This window comes from Mya arenaria, chromosome 6 (assembly GCF_026914265.1).
Source record: "Mya arenaria isolate MELC-2E11 chromosome 6, ASM2691426v1".
NCBI classification, from domain to species: Eukaryota; Metazoa; Mollusca; class Bivalvia; order Myida; family Myidae; genus Mya; species Mya arenaria.
Window position 1 is genome coordinate 58,914,194 of NC_069127.1, and position 16,943 is coordinate 58,931,136.

General features: G+C 31.9%; 1 protein-coding gene across 1 annotated transcript; it reads right to left on the bottom strand.

Moving 5' to 3' along the window:
- Positions 1-1,054: 1,054 nt before the first annotated feature.
- Positions 1,055-12,903, bottom strand: LOC128236654 (ras-related and estrogen-regulated growth inhibitor-like). The gene is made up of 6 exons (XM_052951663.1): positions 12,839-12,903; positions 12,286-12,360; positions 11,634-11,689; position 9,920; positions 2,011-2,084; positions 1,055-1,696 (listed from the first exon to the last, which is right to left on the bottom strand). The coding sequence occupies exons 2-6, from the start codon at positions 12,350-12,352 to the stop codon at positions 1,256-1,258; spliced, it is 639 nt and encodes a 212-aa protein (XP_052807623.1). The 5' UTR covers positions 12,353-12,360; positions 12,839-12,903; the 3' UTR covers positions 1,055-1,255.
- Between the last annotated feature and the right edge of the window lie 4,040 nt (positions 12,904-16,943).

Genomic DNA, 16,943 nt, shown 5'->3' on the forward strand with positions numbered 1-16,943 from the left:
GTCTGACTAAATGAAATAAGACACTTACTCGTTTTACGCTTAAGAGTTTTTGAAGAATTTTGGGCAAATGTTTGGATTTTAATTAATTCAGAAAAAATATCACAACGTCTCTATCAAAATAGTTAATCATGGCGTCTTAAAACGTCAACTACGTTTTGGTTAGAATCGTGTTTGAGATCATGCAAAAGGTTAAACTAAACGTTGATTTGTTTTAAAAACGTGACATTAAATTAACCTTTACAGTAACGTTTTCCTGGGATTTGTAAGCTTCCTTTTGACGAAACTATCAACTTTAAAAGATCTTTACGAGTTTCACTTTGGCCTTAAACTTCAGCCAACAACTGATATCTAACTTGCGTTTTGTTTTATTTTAAAGTTTGTGTTTTCACAACGATTGTGAAGAAAGAAACATTAGCTTATACTCAGTCACTCTCGTTGGCATGATGTTGTCAGAGAGTGTAGTATTGTGTTGAAAGGGACATCGGAGAACACGGAAAAAAACTTGTCCGACTTGGTGACAATCAAGCAATCTAAAAAACTCAATTGTGGAAATATTTAAGTCTGAATCAATTACATGTGTTTTAATTTTTTAAAGGTTTAGAAGCTGAAATGCGATTTCACATTTTTGTAAAATTTGGATGTATTTACCACTTACATTTTTGAAATAAATACAGTCCCAAATAATACGCCAGCCCGCCAGTTAAATCAAAGATCAGAATACTGCCTCATCATCGTCATCATCATCATCATCATCATCATCATCATCATCATCATTATCATCATCATCATCATCATCATCATCATCATCATCATCAACATAATCATCATTACTATCATCATCATCAACGTTGTTGTCATCGACGTCGTCGGAATCGTCAGCATTCTGTACATCGAATTTCGAATGTCAAAAATCTATTTATATCAAACTTGTGCAAAATGTATTGACAGACAAATAGCAACAAAACTGTGAGATTTTTTTTAAAGTAAACAACAACAAAAATATAGTCAAAAATGTGCTTCGATACAAGTTGCAATTACCATATAGAGCACAAAATTTGCATAAAAACGAATGGTTATATATCAAACACAGTTTAAATGTGTTGATTGTTTTTGAAATCGAAGCAGTGGTTGCACTTATAAACAGATGAACGAGCGTATATTATACATAATTATGCAGATACAATAAGTTATAAACACGTATGACATCAAACCGTTATTCAAGTGTTTGGCATTAAATGGTGTGTGTATGTCTTCACTAAAATGTATCGTTATGGCTACGATTTATTCTTTTTTTAAATGCTTTCTTCATACTGTTAAGTTGTGAGCGGGGCTTATTATCAGCTATTGCCAGTTGATTAGAAGTATTCATATTTTTCACGAAGTCACGCTTGATTTGACACATGTTTTCATCCATAACTTCCAGCACCCCTTGACTGGTCTCTGCAGTGGATATTTCAAATTTAGGGCAATCAAATTTCTGCCCAAAATCACATGATTCCTCATCATTTACTTCACGTGCATAAATTAGGTCACTTTTGTTTCCCACCAAAGTCAAAGGACAGTCGCGACATTTGTCTTTTGTAATGATGTCCTTGACCTCTGATAAGTATGTCAAACTTTCACGATCTGTGAGGGAGTAGAAGAGAATATAGCCGTCACCCCATTTGGTGTGCTTTTCGATTGTTTCCGAGGAAAGCTGAAATTAAATGTACAACGGAAATGACGTTTTAATCTTAATATTTGATAAAGACTAAAAGCTGCTTAAGGATATATCTTTTTAGCGCTGATTTATGTGTTCTAGTCATTGTATCATATATATTAGTATTGGTGAATAAAGTATATACTCCTTATGTTGCCTCCTTATTGTCCCCAATGGACGTTTTGGTCTAATAGGCAGACTTTCGCTACATAACTTGTCATTTTAATCAGAATACGCATATTTAATTTAATCTGTGAGTGAATGAAGAAGAATAGTGGTGTAACAAAATTTCATATAGAAATTTACCCTACCCGTACTCCGGTGTCAAGGATATCCAGGGAAATTTCATCTCTTGGCGTAGGAAGATGACGTGTGTACCCCATCTCTGAAAGAGAATTATATTCCTATCTAGTAGAAGTAATGTAGAAGCAGTAGCAATAACAGTAGCAGTAGTAGAAGCAGAAGCAATTATACTAGGGCCTAAAAAAAAAATACATTTGGTTCGGGTTACCCGACCCTACCTACGGAATAGGCGCCGACCCTAACGTTTTTATAGTCAGTTTGGAAAAAAAAATGAAAAACTAAAAAAAAAAAAAAAAAAAAATATTTTTTTTTTCTTTTTTTTTTTTTGCTTTTCAATATGTAGTTTAAAACCTTAATTGCTTATATAGAAGATAACTTTAACACCATTCTCCAATGATGAAAATGACATTCTTATATAAAGCCTAAAAAAAAAAAAAAAAAAAAAAAAAAAAAGCCTACCTACCCTACCTATTTTTGAAAAGGATGTAACCCTAACCAAACAATTATTTTTTTTAGGCCTAATATTGGTGGTGGGGTGTAGGAGACGAAACTGGTAGTGGTAATAGTAGAAGCATTTTCCTACATTAATTTTTCAATAAAACAAAAACAAGATCAGTGACACAAACTCGTAGAGCCAAACATACACTTCAACTTAAACAAATGTCGTGAAAACTTTATACAGCTATAGGTAGAAACACCTGATGCTAGTGTATGCTTAGAAAATTGTCTAAATGACAAAGCTATTACAAGGTGGTGACTGTCATCGATTCTGTGAGATGTTTTCTCTGTCATTTCCTCAATCTTATTTAAAAAACAACAACATAGCTTTGTATTCTATGTTATCGGAACACACATGATTATATTTGACAGAAGCCATCTGATGATCTGTGTGGCATTTATTGTTTAGCCGCGTTGTATTTCGTTTGCAATAGATTTTGCACCGCTTTCTTTTCGACTTTGAAAAACAAGGGGAGATGTATTCCATAAAATATTTATGCGAAAAGCTACAGAAACAAGCTCAGTAGCAAATTCCAATAATCAGACCCGTTATAAATTGAATGCAATCGTGCAAAATTTGAGTGAAAGGATATGAAATCAAACTAACATAAATGTTCTGGCTACCTCATATACCATGTTACCATATATATTCCATTGTACTGACGGAGAAACGTCGACTTGTAAAGTACCTTGAATGAATCACATCTATGATGAAATAGGTAATGTCTGCAATTTTGACTCAAATATGTTTTATTGTTACAAAATTGCGTATCATATTATCGGATTCGTAAGTAAAATATGTATTTAAGTGTTTCCAGATATTAGTAGAATGATGGACGTTTATGATAATATCATTATGAAATAATTCGAAAACAAAACGTTGTTTGCAAGGCCTTAATACTTTCAATTGATATGTTGCATTTTTTAAAGAACGAAATCTTAAGTCTAACAATTTATCTCTTTCTCTCGCAGTTCTTTAGACTGTATTCGTGATAAAAAGTGTGATTAATCTAACAATAAACCAGCAATGCAGTTTGTGCTTTCCTAATTAACGAACATAACAAGAAAGAAGGTATACCAGCAAAGTATTGCTTTCAAATGAAGCTCTGAACACCTCAATTCAGTCAATCAATGTTTTGTTTTACCAGATAGCAGAGGCAAACTTCATGTGGCATTAAGACTTCCAAACAGGTATATCATTAACGGAAACAGGAAAAATGGAGAAAGCAGATATGCAATATTTTCAAAAAAATGGAATACTTCAAAAACAATGAACCTTGAAGAAGAAATGTTTTGAAATGAATTACAAGTCAAGACGTGGGCAAAGAAGTAAACTAGTGAGCAATTGTGTAAATTTATTCATCACTGTTCAGCTATCATTCAATGGTATATAAACCTTTCCATGCATTTCTCCTTTGATTTTGTTTTCAAAGCATAAATAGAACATGGACTAATCAAAGTTCTGAATGTAGAAGGGGTGCACTTTAGGGGTTTACCTAAGAACTTGCATCCCAACAGCTAGGACAGGAAAATCTAGACGTTATACATGGTATAAGCTCATTTAAACATCCGAAAAAGAGTCAATGCCATGTTATAGATTGTCAATCCCAACTGATCAACGTCAGGCTTAAGAATAACCCTAACGTTTATTGAGCAAACACGTAACCATATGAAAAAAAGAGTTTATTTATTAGAAACAATGTCTTATTCACGTAGTGGTATATGTAGTAGCCCCCGGAATTATGTGTCGAATTCCCTTTATCATATTGCTTATTAATGTGAACGTTCCCCCAATGGGTCCAGCAAGACAGTAATTGTTGTGTACAAGGGTATAAAGGTAGTCAAAATTTAAAGAAATTGGGAAAATATATCAGTATCTTTTTTCAACTTAATCTTATAACAAATTTGTCTAAAGAACATCTTATGATTTTAATGAAAAGGAAACCTATTATGTATGTGCTTAAAGGTAATCTCAACACTTCAAAAATACAAGCCCAGTAATTGTTAACATATTAAAACGCACTTGGATCAAGGCCACTAAACACTTTGCGATAGACACACAAACTCACATGACGAAATAGTCTTACTCATGAAGTACATTATTGCTATGGGTAAATGTGTTTGTAATAATCTTGTAACGGTAAGTGAAAACTTCTCGAATCATGTAACGAGAACACAAGGTATGATCCCTATATATTTAAAAATAATTTCTAACACTTTGCTCAATTTTCTTTAATCATTTTTAAAATTCTATATCTGTGAAACAATTATATATTATGCAAGCAATACTAAGTTTTAAGAATTGAACATGAAACTAGGAACGCTTCATACTCAAAGATAATAATAATGGTTCTGATGGTTTTTAGACACTGTTTTAATTTTTTTATATAATGGAATGTATGTTAAAAAAACACTTAAATTATTGAATCAATTTGGGCTCTAGGTTTATTAAAAATAAAGAGTCATAACCCCTGCAAATTTGCTTCCTTTTGTATTTCAATAAAATACGAATGATTCATTCATTATCAAATGATAAGTGTCTTCCGAAAGTGCACATTGCTAACTTCTAAATCATTTTCATTTTAAAACACATTTTATCCAAAATCAATATCAATAAATTGGAGAACAGACATGAGTTTGTTTACAAAACATAAATATATAAATATATGAATTATTATATGTTTATACTAAGTGTAATCACATGTGTAAGTAACAGGTAGAAAGAGACAGTTTGTACCCTACAGGTGCAAAAACTCGCAAGGTAGTCAATCTATAACGTACCATTTTGTTCGTATTCTAATAGTTTTTTTTAAGTATAAGATAAATGGGCACTTATATATGTATATATGTAGTGTTATACCACTTTTGTCATATCATATATTATAGGTGCACCGCTATCATAGATGTACAACTCTTCTTACTGAACCTTGCTTTATTTAAATGTACATCAATATCATAAATGAATCCATATTTAGAGAGATACAATTCAATTGTGGCTACACTTTCGGCTAAAGGCTATATTTGACATAAATGGTTCTTCATAACAAACACAGATTATATATTGTGAGTTAGCATTTAATTTTGTTTATCAAAAAAACTGATATATCTGAAAACTACTCCTCAAAATTCATACATCAACAATTCCAGTATGGTTTACTAGATAAACATACATTAAACTGATTTTTAATATGTGTTTTGTATACATTGTTGTACTGAATATCGCTCATTCGATAATCACTTGGTAGTGCTGTTTTTATTGTACCCTGAAGTTTGCACTGTGTTTTGTATAATATAACTTCCACTTGACAATGCTTAGAATATAATGAAAACTACCGGAATAAATATCTCTTGTCTATACCAAGAATACTATTTGAACTGCGGGAACCTGCTAATATTGCAAATAGTTAATAATGACTTTGATTAAAGGTTAAGAGAGAGACAAAATGCCACGATACAATTAAGAAACACCAACACAAAACAACATAGAAACACCATCTCGATACAGCATAGAAAAAAACATCACGATGCAACATAGAAACACCATCACAATGCGACATAGAAACACCATCATGATACAACATAGAAACACCATCACGATATAACATAGAAACACCATCACGATACAACATAAACACGCCATAAGGATACAAAACAGTCACACATCGTCACGATATAACATTGACAGACGACTTCACGAAACACCATAGACACACAACGTCGCGATACCCCATAGACACCAAACATCAAAAGACAACACAAACACCTTACCTTAAACGGTTAGTGAGAAAGGACGAATACAGGCTTAGAACGGTCAGTTAGACAAGTTGCTGCTATCCTTGTACGGTAAGTGATGCAGGAACCCACCGCTTTAGAACGGTCAGTTAAGTAGGATTTCACTTGAAGATTAACCCAACCGCTCAATTGGACAACCACATGTCAATAATAGCACAATTAAGGATTACAGCCTTATAAAATATTTTGGAATGATATGATATTAAAAAAAAATCAACGTATATGAGGTCACTTTTGTCCATGCATAGTGGAGAATAAAGGAAAGATACCAGCAGTGCCTCGTTTTACTTAAATATGTAAGTCGTAACTAAAATCATCATAGTTATGTTAAAACATCAATGTTGGCAACATTGGAATTTTATTTTGCTTTCTCGACTGTTTTATCAGCAGTTGTACTTCATATTTGTAGTGCACTGTTTGAGTGTTTCTCTAGAGTCAAAGAAAAGTAAGACACTAAAAACTTGATTATATGTAAGTGCTCTTCGCTCAGCAGGTGAATACTTCTCCCTGGATTTTGTTCCGTTTTTGTTTGTATAAAATATTTAAACGAGTGATAGAAAACACCGTTAATTTACCCGCCGACTTTTAATTCCTAACTAGCGTTCGATTCGATAATTATTCTGTCTTAGGACAAGTTCAAGAAAAGTCTTTAACTCGATTGATATTGGTGTGGATTGGCATGTATATAAGTCTTGTTTGATAGCCCTTTTGAAGAAAGCTTCGTTAACCTTATGAAAATAAGCAATATGATTACAAGTTCACAAGTTAATTGTAAGTGTTTGATTATAATGTTTGACCCTGTTTTATGCCGTTAACGTTGTAGAAAAATATTCACGCTACGGAGAACTATCAAATCGTAAAAAAGCTGTATTGAGTACAAAATTGAAAACTCATTATACAATCGAAATTGGCCAGCGGACTGTTTTATCTGAATGCTAGCTGAATGTTATTCTTTTTAAAATATCTCCAAGATTTGTAATCGCCTCCGGATAATTAAATTATAAAGCACACGATTAAGTAATGTCTTGCAAATAACAAGCCATATAACACAAGTTTTTTATGTGTGTAAGACCTGATTAGTTTGGTTGATCTTGGCTATAATTTGTCAACAATTGATAAAAGAATGATAAAGGCTATAATCAAAAAAGTTATTTCCTGTAAAGATCTTATATTGTGTAAGGATAAAGAATGGTTTCACAATATAACAGTATTATTTGCAGCAAATTTTGTGTGATATTGAAATGGTCTGCCAACAAATACAATAAAAACACGTTTTTAAAAGCGCTAACTCATTAATATGGTTTAAATGAAAACTGCAATTATTGCTGTTTTTCTGAGAAGATTAAAAGACCTCTTGTTCCTTTGAGTGAGTGCTAGTTGTTGATCAACGTTTTACGTTATCTTAGCAGTATTATTGGTATGAAGTCTGAATGGATTTTTGTTCAATATCTTTTAGACTTAGACATATTTCCTAGCTGTGCGATATCTTCCAATAAATGTTGTTATGATGACTAAAACATTAATATAACTCCCTGAAAAAACGTTTATCTTAGATAAACTAGAAGTTTGATATCTGAAAATCTCATCCACAGAAATCCTAAACATTAAGTACTATCTGATCTTCTGTCTGAGAATATTATGTAAGATTGACGTAGCACGTGGTGTTAATTGAAATATAAATGCTACTGAATATATTTTTTATGTACGTTAATTACGCGATATAAAGATGTTAATTGAAATATTAGGCAATTTAATATGGCATATAAATGAAATATATTTCTGTCGGTTCTCAAAAAGTTATACATTCTTATATTCCATATTATTAAGTATCAGATCATTCATGTGGTTGAAGATTATCAATCACAGAATTTGTGTGTATTATTTGACGTCTTACAATCAGTTTCCTAAACCAATTTACTCTTTAAAGTTAGAAAGTTACTGTGTGGTAAATAATTACTATAAACAAATATTTCATAGGACAGCGCATTCTGCTTTGGATTCAACCATTGATATTGAAATGACAGATATAAAATGAGAGTATTAAATAAATAACTATGTCTGTTCTACTATCATCTGCTGATACTTTTCCGACGAAATATTAACCCTTCATTTTGAAGAGTTGTCATTGCTTATCTTAAATTTGCAAACATTTACAACTCTTTCTATAATCGTCAAATTTGAAATTGACTTAAACATAACTCTCGAGGTAATACATCCAGACGTTCTAAAATATTGATGTTTTGTTATGATCCGCCTCAGCGATAAGACTGCTAAATGTTTCTACATCAAAAGTGCAATACAATTAAGATTCTTTACTCCGTTTTTCACTGTTGTTTTACTACTTGTAATACTATTATATGTTTATATGATGTATGTCGCGTTTGCTTGTAAAAGTCATAGGCATTGTATAGTGCGCTTTTACTCATGGAATAATATTCACCTCAAAACGGTTACCCGAATATCGAAACGCTTCTGTTCTTGTACGAAATATTTCAAACCTCCAGCATAGGAGTTACACATCGAAATTATACATAAATTATCATATGTAAGAAATAATAAAATATTATTACCGACACTTTTGATTTATCACGCCGGCAGCCGGTCGGTGTCTAAAAACTATTTCAGCTATCTTTCTGTATCTGCATTGATGGATAAAATACAAAAACAACAAACGATCAAATACTTTATTCAATGATATATTTTTCTTAACATATGTTTCTTTCATCTCTTCAGTCAATAGTCAAATTATTTATTGGGTTTGTTCTGTCTTATTTTCTTTCTCTTACTAAAGGTTTCATCCGAAACACTTTTGGTCGTATCTAGTCACATATACTTATTTCTTGAATATTTTACCCTGGTAAAATTAATTGAACGGTCAACGAGATTTTGCTGTAACAGATGTTGGTTTTAGTGTTATGAAAGAACATTCAACTTAAGTGTTGTATGAAATCCTATATATGTATTTTTTATCGTATCTGGTAGTGAAAAGATCCCGATACTCTAGTTTTCGATTATATATAAGCATTACGTATAAGCTTTACGTATAAACATGACGCCGCTTTCTACAAGCAGTCTATTGTACGGTGACTGATTTCTGCCATGCTGTATGTTTGCACTTTCGCCGAGAAAATACAAATATACCACAAAACGAATAACAATTTTTATACTGAAATTACGGAATCACGTAATTGGTATAACGGCGATTTTATATCGCCACAACCAAGAAAAAAATGAAATAGTTAAGCCTTCATTTAACTTTTTTGATGACATAAGGCCACACCAAATTAATGTTTAGTTCCTCGGGTTTTTGCCAAAAAAAAATGGAGCGAGAGAGCGAAAAAAAATAAAATAATTTTTGTCAGTTTGCATAAAAACCGAGGCGAGCGAAGAGCGAAACATATATTTTTTCCTTATATTCAATATAAATAAGAAAAATTGTTCAAAATAATTGCTCTTAAACTCATTTTAATGCCATCTTGAACTGAACCTCTAATGGACATTGGGAAAATGTCGGAAATCATACTATTTATTCATCCGTGTTTAGTACAAACATTATATGGATAAATCTAATTTCTTATATAATTAATACATACTTTAATATGACGATCATTCATAATAATAGATAACCCTGCTTTTAGTAAAAAGTTTGAAACAACTTATATAAATCTACCTAAATCAGTTTAACATAATATGCAACTGTATTTAGACATAACTTAGGATTGATTTTGGATTTGTAAAAAATGATCACTTACTGGCATCATCAAACATCAGACTCCATATACATAGACTAAATTTTGTTTATATCATCACAGGAAATGCAATGACATGTGCTTATTAAAGCAAAAAGAACAAGGGTATTTTTCAGAGTACTTTTTTGGTTATTTAGATGTTTTTATTGTATACGCCCCCCCCCCCCCCTAAGTCCTGAATAGCGGGGACTTTGACTTCCAGTCTCTCAAAACCCGGGTAAAATACACGACCTGCAGGGACACACTGCTGGTAAAATCCCTGCCAAATGGCCCCGCAACCCCGAATACCTATGTGAGGCCCATTCCCGACTATTTTCAATATGAAGACAAAAACACATTCACTAGGCACTGCGGGGGCACCTGAAAGGTAAAAACACAGCCCATTGCCTCTGCTGTCCCCCTTATACCCCTGGAACAAGGGCGAGGGGTGGGCGGGGCAGTGGTTACAATTGGTGCATTACAATCCCGGATTATGTTGCAAATAAAAACAAAATATATATATTAGGTGATAAACTTAGGCTTACTTATGTTGAGGTATATCCAGACCAGTGTTTATATCGCTATCTGTGAAAAGATATTTGTTCATAACTGTTGTTATATCAGAATTTGATCAAAAATGAGATTGATACATCAATTTGGACCAAACAATGACTCATATTCCAGTTAAGTTGACCTGTGACATCTTCAGCATCGTCGTAACGAGGTAAAAGTTTGGTCCCTTGTATTATGACTTGAATAAAATAGTACTAAGTTGATCATTCCGATTTCCATTCAAAACGAGTCACTAATTACGCAATATAATCATTACCAGTCTCAGATACACATGCTTTATTGCATAATGATTGCTTTAAATAATGATCCTTTAGTGCATGAGACGATCAACAATGGCTTCAAGCATGCTCAAAACATATTTATTGTCAAAAATAAGATTTAATTTCCAAACTTCGAGCCACATTGTTTATACCGGAAGCGGCCATTTTGATTGAATTTATTGAAACCCATGCTAAACCGATCGATATACAGTATAAAAACACTACCCATCGGTAACTTCCCTTTACAAAAACACGAAAACTAGCGTAGAAAAATTATACTTGATTATTTTTAGCCTTTTAATAAATTATTACCTGAAAAAAATCTGCTTGGCGATCAAAATGGAGGTGCGGGCGCACAAAAAAAATAAAAATAAATAAATTACATTTTCAAAAAAATAGGAGCGGTAAATCCGCGGAACGAAATATCAATTTGGTGTGGCCTAATGTGTAAAAACATGTTAAGTCTGACGCCTCAAAACGTGTTTACACAAAGAGTTCGACGTGATACCAGCTGTCTGACAAGTGTCTTATCGTAATAGATTTTATTTATTTTATTACTCGGGGACCCCAACTACGAGAACTTTACCTAAAACACGTCTTAATGCCTCATGACCAGTTCCCTAAAAGTATTTATGTTTGATTTACTATTGATTTACCTCCACAGGTCGTGAAACACTGATACTATAGAGCAATCGCTTTGTCGAAGAGTAAACCAATTTTTTGTATCCATTAAATTTATCAAATTCAGTTTTATATGTATTTTACGGATCATGTATTAACTTTATCCCCGTCATAGTCTCCAATTAACCTCTTAGTAATGTATCGGACTGCAAAAGCTGAAAATTGAAAAAAAACACTGTATTTACGTACATAGTTAGTGAATATTTATTTTAATTAAATATTATCTTGAATCAATTTTTCGGTTAATGTAATTCGAAGCAATTGAAGAATATTTTCGGAGGACATACTTCGTATACTTCATCATTTACCTTCAAGTATTTAAAACACAAATGAGTGGACTTTTCTTATTCCTATGCAAGTTATTTTCAAGGATCTTTAAAAGAATTGAATATACACACACATATTGAAGAAAGTAATCAATGTATTTTCTATTACTTATACAATAGCGATAAGACTTTACCTAGGGCGTTTTGTGTGCCTATTGTCTATGCTTTAAGGATGGGTAATACAGTATTGATAAAAAAGGGTTTATATGTCTATACAGGAAAAAAAATCACGCTGGAAATAAATCAAAACATATTTTCATCGAAGCTTAATATTCAGTCATATGCATCAATTAGCAATAATTATAAAAGATAACTGTGATTGCATTTTAGTATATTTTTATCACAACGTAAATATTTCAGTTATTTTATACGAAATGGATATTAAAACTACTGATACATTTATAAATAAATGAACGCTATCTTACCTGTTTTTCCGACACCACTGGCCCCTAGTAACACAATTCGAGCGCCGGTAAAGCGTTTTTGAGACATTTCGTTTACTGAAACAATTTCCAAAGTCAGTCCGTTATCTTTTTGGATTATCAGTCTTACTTTCTTAGCAATCTTTAAAAGGCATACAAATGCGTCGATGTATTTAAAAACGTCCGTTGGTTATACTTTGACGACGAATAGAATATTAATTAGTTCTTGCTATTATTTCAGGCACCCTAGCACATGAACGTAACTGTATAGTAATGCCGTGTACAATATATCCATACAAAATAAATGTCCAGTGGCTGTAAAAAAAATAGAATGCAAAAACCATTGAGGTCTACCTTTCCTTCAATTTAATTCCTATTCACATTATAAGTATTGCATTCATAATATCCCAGTCTTTGAGCAATTTCTGAAACTATCGAGGTTCTGTACAGGTCTGATCTCTTTTCCGTGAACACTTTGATCCAATCCTTCTAGGTTTGCCCTCAGTCATACTTTTCAAATAAACTTTCGAAATAAAAGAAAACTCAAAATGAATACCTAAAGATGTTTAATATAAATTCATGGTTTACAAATTTCGTTGTCTGTCTTTGCTCTTCGTCAGTAGAATACCAGCAGTAATACGTCAACTAAATCTTTGAGTTTATGAAATACCTGTAAATTAAAATATAAGTCTTGTTTTGTAGCACTTGATAAGAGAACGCATGTTCCTACCTAGAGAGTTTCTTTCAAATAGTTCAACAAGTTTTCCAAATTTTCGGCATTAACTTAGGTCTGCGTGTCTGCTGGTTTTAATCAACGTTACAGATCATTGCTACTAGGACCTCATTTCAACACTGTAAATTATCTTATTTTAGCGAAATCTTAAATATTTACACCTCATCTTTCATTCTTTAAATTAACTGTCATTAAGCATTTGCGAATATTTTCCGATGCACGCAACATTTTCGGATATGTTCCGATTGCGAATCATCGCATATTAAAATAAATGTAAATTGAAAAGTGTTAATCTCGTTTTTTATTTAAATTAATATAACAGAAATATGATGTGCAGAAGAACATCAATATGTAAATATCTTGAAGAAATTGATAATTGATTAGGTGGATATTCGAACTTGTTGGCTATACATTTACCAAAAAAGGGCATTTTTCATTTCACAATAAATATTTCATAATCATTGGATGACTAAATTATATGAAAAAATATGAAATATGTAGAACAAAGTTTGTCATAGTTTGTTCTGTGTGTGCTTTTATTATAAAAAATGAGAGAATTATGAACACAAAAAAAGGATTTGGGCAGGTGATTATTAAGACTGATTAATATTAGAAAGAATGTAAAACCATTTACTATCATGCTGCTTCATTTTATCATTTATCAAGGCAATTTGTTTCTCCATATTATGTCTAATTATCACGTATTTCCTGTACTGATTAAATTGAGGCGTTGTTTTTCTATACTTTGAACCAAAGATGTTGAAATTCATCAGCACAATTAAGAAATTATTAATCGCTGTGTGTTTTTCATTGCTGGCTATTCCGAAGGTAATATTTTTTAACGTTAAATTTAAATTAATATGATAATCTTTTAAGAATTGGTTAAGTCTACTCCATAGCGGTTGTATTTTTGGGCACTCCCAGAAAAGATGTTCCAGTGTTTCTATATTGGATTGACAAAAGTCACACAAACTTGTTTCATTCATGTTACATTTTTAAAAGAATTCATTACAAGGAACGATTCTGTTTAAATATTTATATTGAAAACTTCTTATGTTTGTGTCATTGGAACATCTATACGTGTTCAAATTTATATTTTCCAACTCTTTATCTGTTATTTCATTTAAACCTAGTTTTTGTATCCACTTCTGTTTAATAGATAAACATGTGTCAGTTGATGGGATAGTCTTTGCATATAGAAACTTATTAGGTATTTTACAACACTTTAATTTGTTCAATATTGATTTTGAGTCATTGGTAGGGATTTGATAATTGTCTGTAGATAAGTATATCATTATTTCATTTGGAATGCTATGTATTAGGGACAAATATTTTAGATAGTCGTGTTGATTCACTTGATTTATTGATTGAAATGTTTCAAAGTCATACCATGCTTTTGACCGAAAATCAGATAGTTGCCATATAAATTTAATCCCTCTTTCAACCCAATCTTCATAGAATAGGCTTTCGTTATTAAGTTTAATGGACTCGTTATTCAAGATTATGACATTGTTTTCTATAGACTCCTTAATCTTGTTATTGTTTGTACTGTGCCAACAGGGCACGAACACCTTAAATCAACCTGTTAGAGAGTGTTAATTTATGATATGTTAAATGCATTATTGTCATTAGCGTTTCACTTTTACGTTTAAAAGTGATTTGAAGCGATTATTTTCACGCGTTATTGAGACGTAATACGATAAAATGTTTCCGGTAACGGTCGGGTCGTTCTAATTCAAGAATGGGTTACAAATAATTTATGTGGGTTTTATTAAATAAATTGAAGTACTTTTAAACAGTTAATCAATGAAATAATGAACATTTTGTGTAAATGTAATTAATGAATTGCGTGATTGAAGTCATAACGGACTCCACACAATTTAATAGCCCGACTGCGTTCATACCTCGAAAATGACATCAATTCCGCAGTTTATTTCTGAATCAAATGATGTCTTATCAAGTGTTTTATTAAAACAATATTATTAAGTAATGTTTAGTTATAAGTTAAAAAACTATTCTGTTTTTAATATCACTGAAATGATATTCTACTGATTAATGGGTTTGTTTTCAGTGAGTTTGCTTTACCATACAACGCGGCAAAACGTAGGAATCAAATGGTATTATATTTAGGGTAATGTGAATGAGATACATGAAACAGTGTAGCGTAAAAGACACTATTCATCTAAAATAAATTCATATACATTAGAGAGGTTTGTCAATTCACTGTGTCTACCTTATAATCACGAAAGACAACAAACAAAGTGAACTATTCAGTTTACATAGTTTTGCTTTGTCGGTTTTTAGAAACGAGTGTTTTTGGAAAGAGTTTAAACGAAATATTTTCGCCAATCCGTGCCATGCAAAATATATCAATAATATTTCAGCTGATAAATATAAAACACACACTATTTCGTTTTGGCTTTATCATCTTTGAATTTAAGATTTACTGGAACAATGAAAAAATATAATTTATTGTATCTGCCGTAACCATTATTGCAAGTGAATTTTCACCGGTAATAAACAAGATTTATAGCGTAAATTTTGCATTGCTGTGTAATATACCGAGATATCACATTTAATCTTTAACCAAGAGACATACGAAAAAACATTTCGACTAGCTTTCTGACTTCTTGTCATTGGCATCAGAGATCAGCTATTTTAACGTCGACGTTTGTTACAAACTTCATTTAAATCTAAACTTTATTCAATTGAAAACACAAATATTTATAATGTTGTGAACAACCTCAAAGTTGTACCAGTATAATGTTGATGCGTGGCATCAGAGATCCGACTGAATGGGTTTTATTGATATATGTTTATTGTTGTTACCATTGGTTTTCGCAATATTTTGTAAACGGTTCGAATAAACACGCTAATATCGGAACTGTGACGGATTTATCACACGACAAAATGGCGATACATTATTGGTTAGGAAAAAAGTCACACAACTTTCTTAATTGTAGTTACTCTGCCATCTCCGGCATGCGTAATCGCGGAATGTTTTTTTTGCGTTGTCATCGTTCGAATTCACTGGTGCCCGGGTCGATTCGGCCTAGTAATCATTTCGGCCTTGTCCTTTTCGGCCTACATTTTAATCAGTAATGTCGTGTGAATTAAGCTTTGAATTTTCATTTTATACCACCTTAATTTAAATTAGTCAAGTAAATTTATGTTTTTGGAACTGATGTATTTTAGCGAACACATAAACTATAATTCGCAATATTACCCAAATATTTCACATGCTATACACTACCACAACGTGTATATTAATCAATTTCAAAAAAGGCAAATACATTACATAACGATCTCGTATGACCTCGACAAGCGAAATACAAACATCGGCAAAAAACGGGTGGGGGGAATCGTTTTAACCGTAAGGTCAATGCCGTTTAAAAAGGTTTACACAGTTAAATGAGTAAGACAATTGTTTTTAAAAAAAATCATTTTTGTTTATATAACGTAATTTATCATTAGACAGTTTCCAATTAGAAAATGCAAACATATATACAATATATGCCTGAAAGTTGTCTGTAATAAAAGCTGTATTAGTTAATTTACAGATATCACACATTATGTTTAGTTTGCAAATGTTTTTATGTCTGCGAAATTTCAACGTAGCAATTTTTACTAAATCTTACTCAAATCAGCAGCATATATTGAACCTATTACTATCTTCTAATAAATGTTTGATAAAAAATATAGGGTATGTTTCTGCACCGTAAATTATTAGATTTTTATTAAGGAATATATTTTCTCGACTGCCTTATAAACGCATAAAAAAACCAAGCCAGATGTAAGTTTTTCCTCGTGGGTATATTTGCCCCCCCCCCCTCCCCTCCGGTCAAAAATTGAAGGTATAAACGGAACACTCTTTTGTTTCATGTTGTAATTATCGCTTTAAGATGCAATATCTACTCGGTTATTTAAA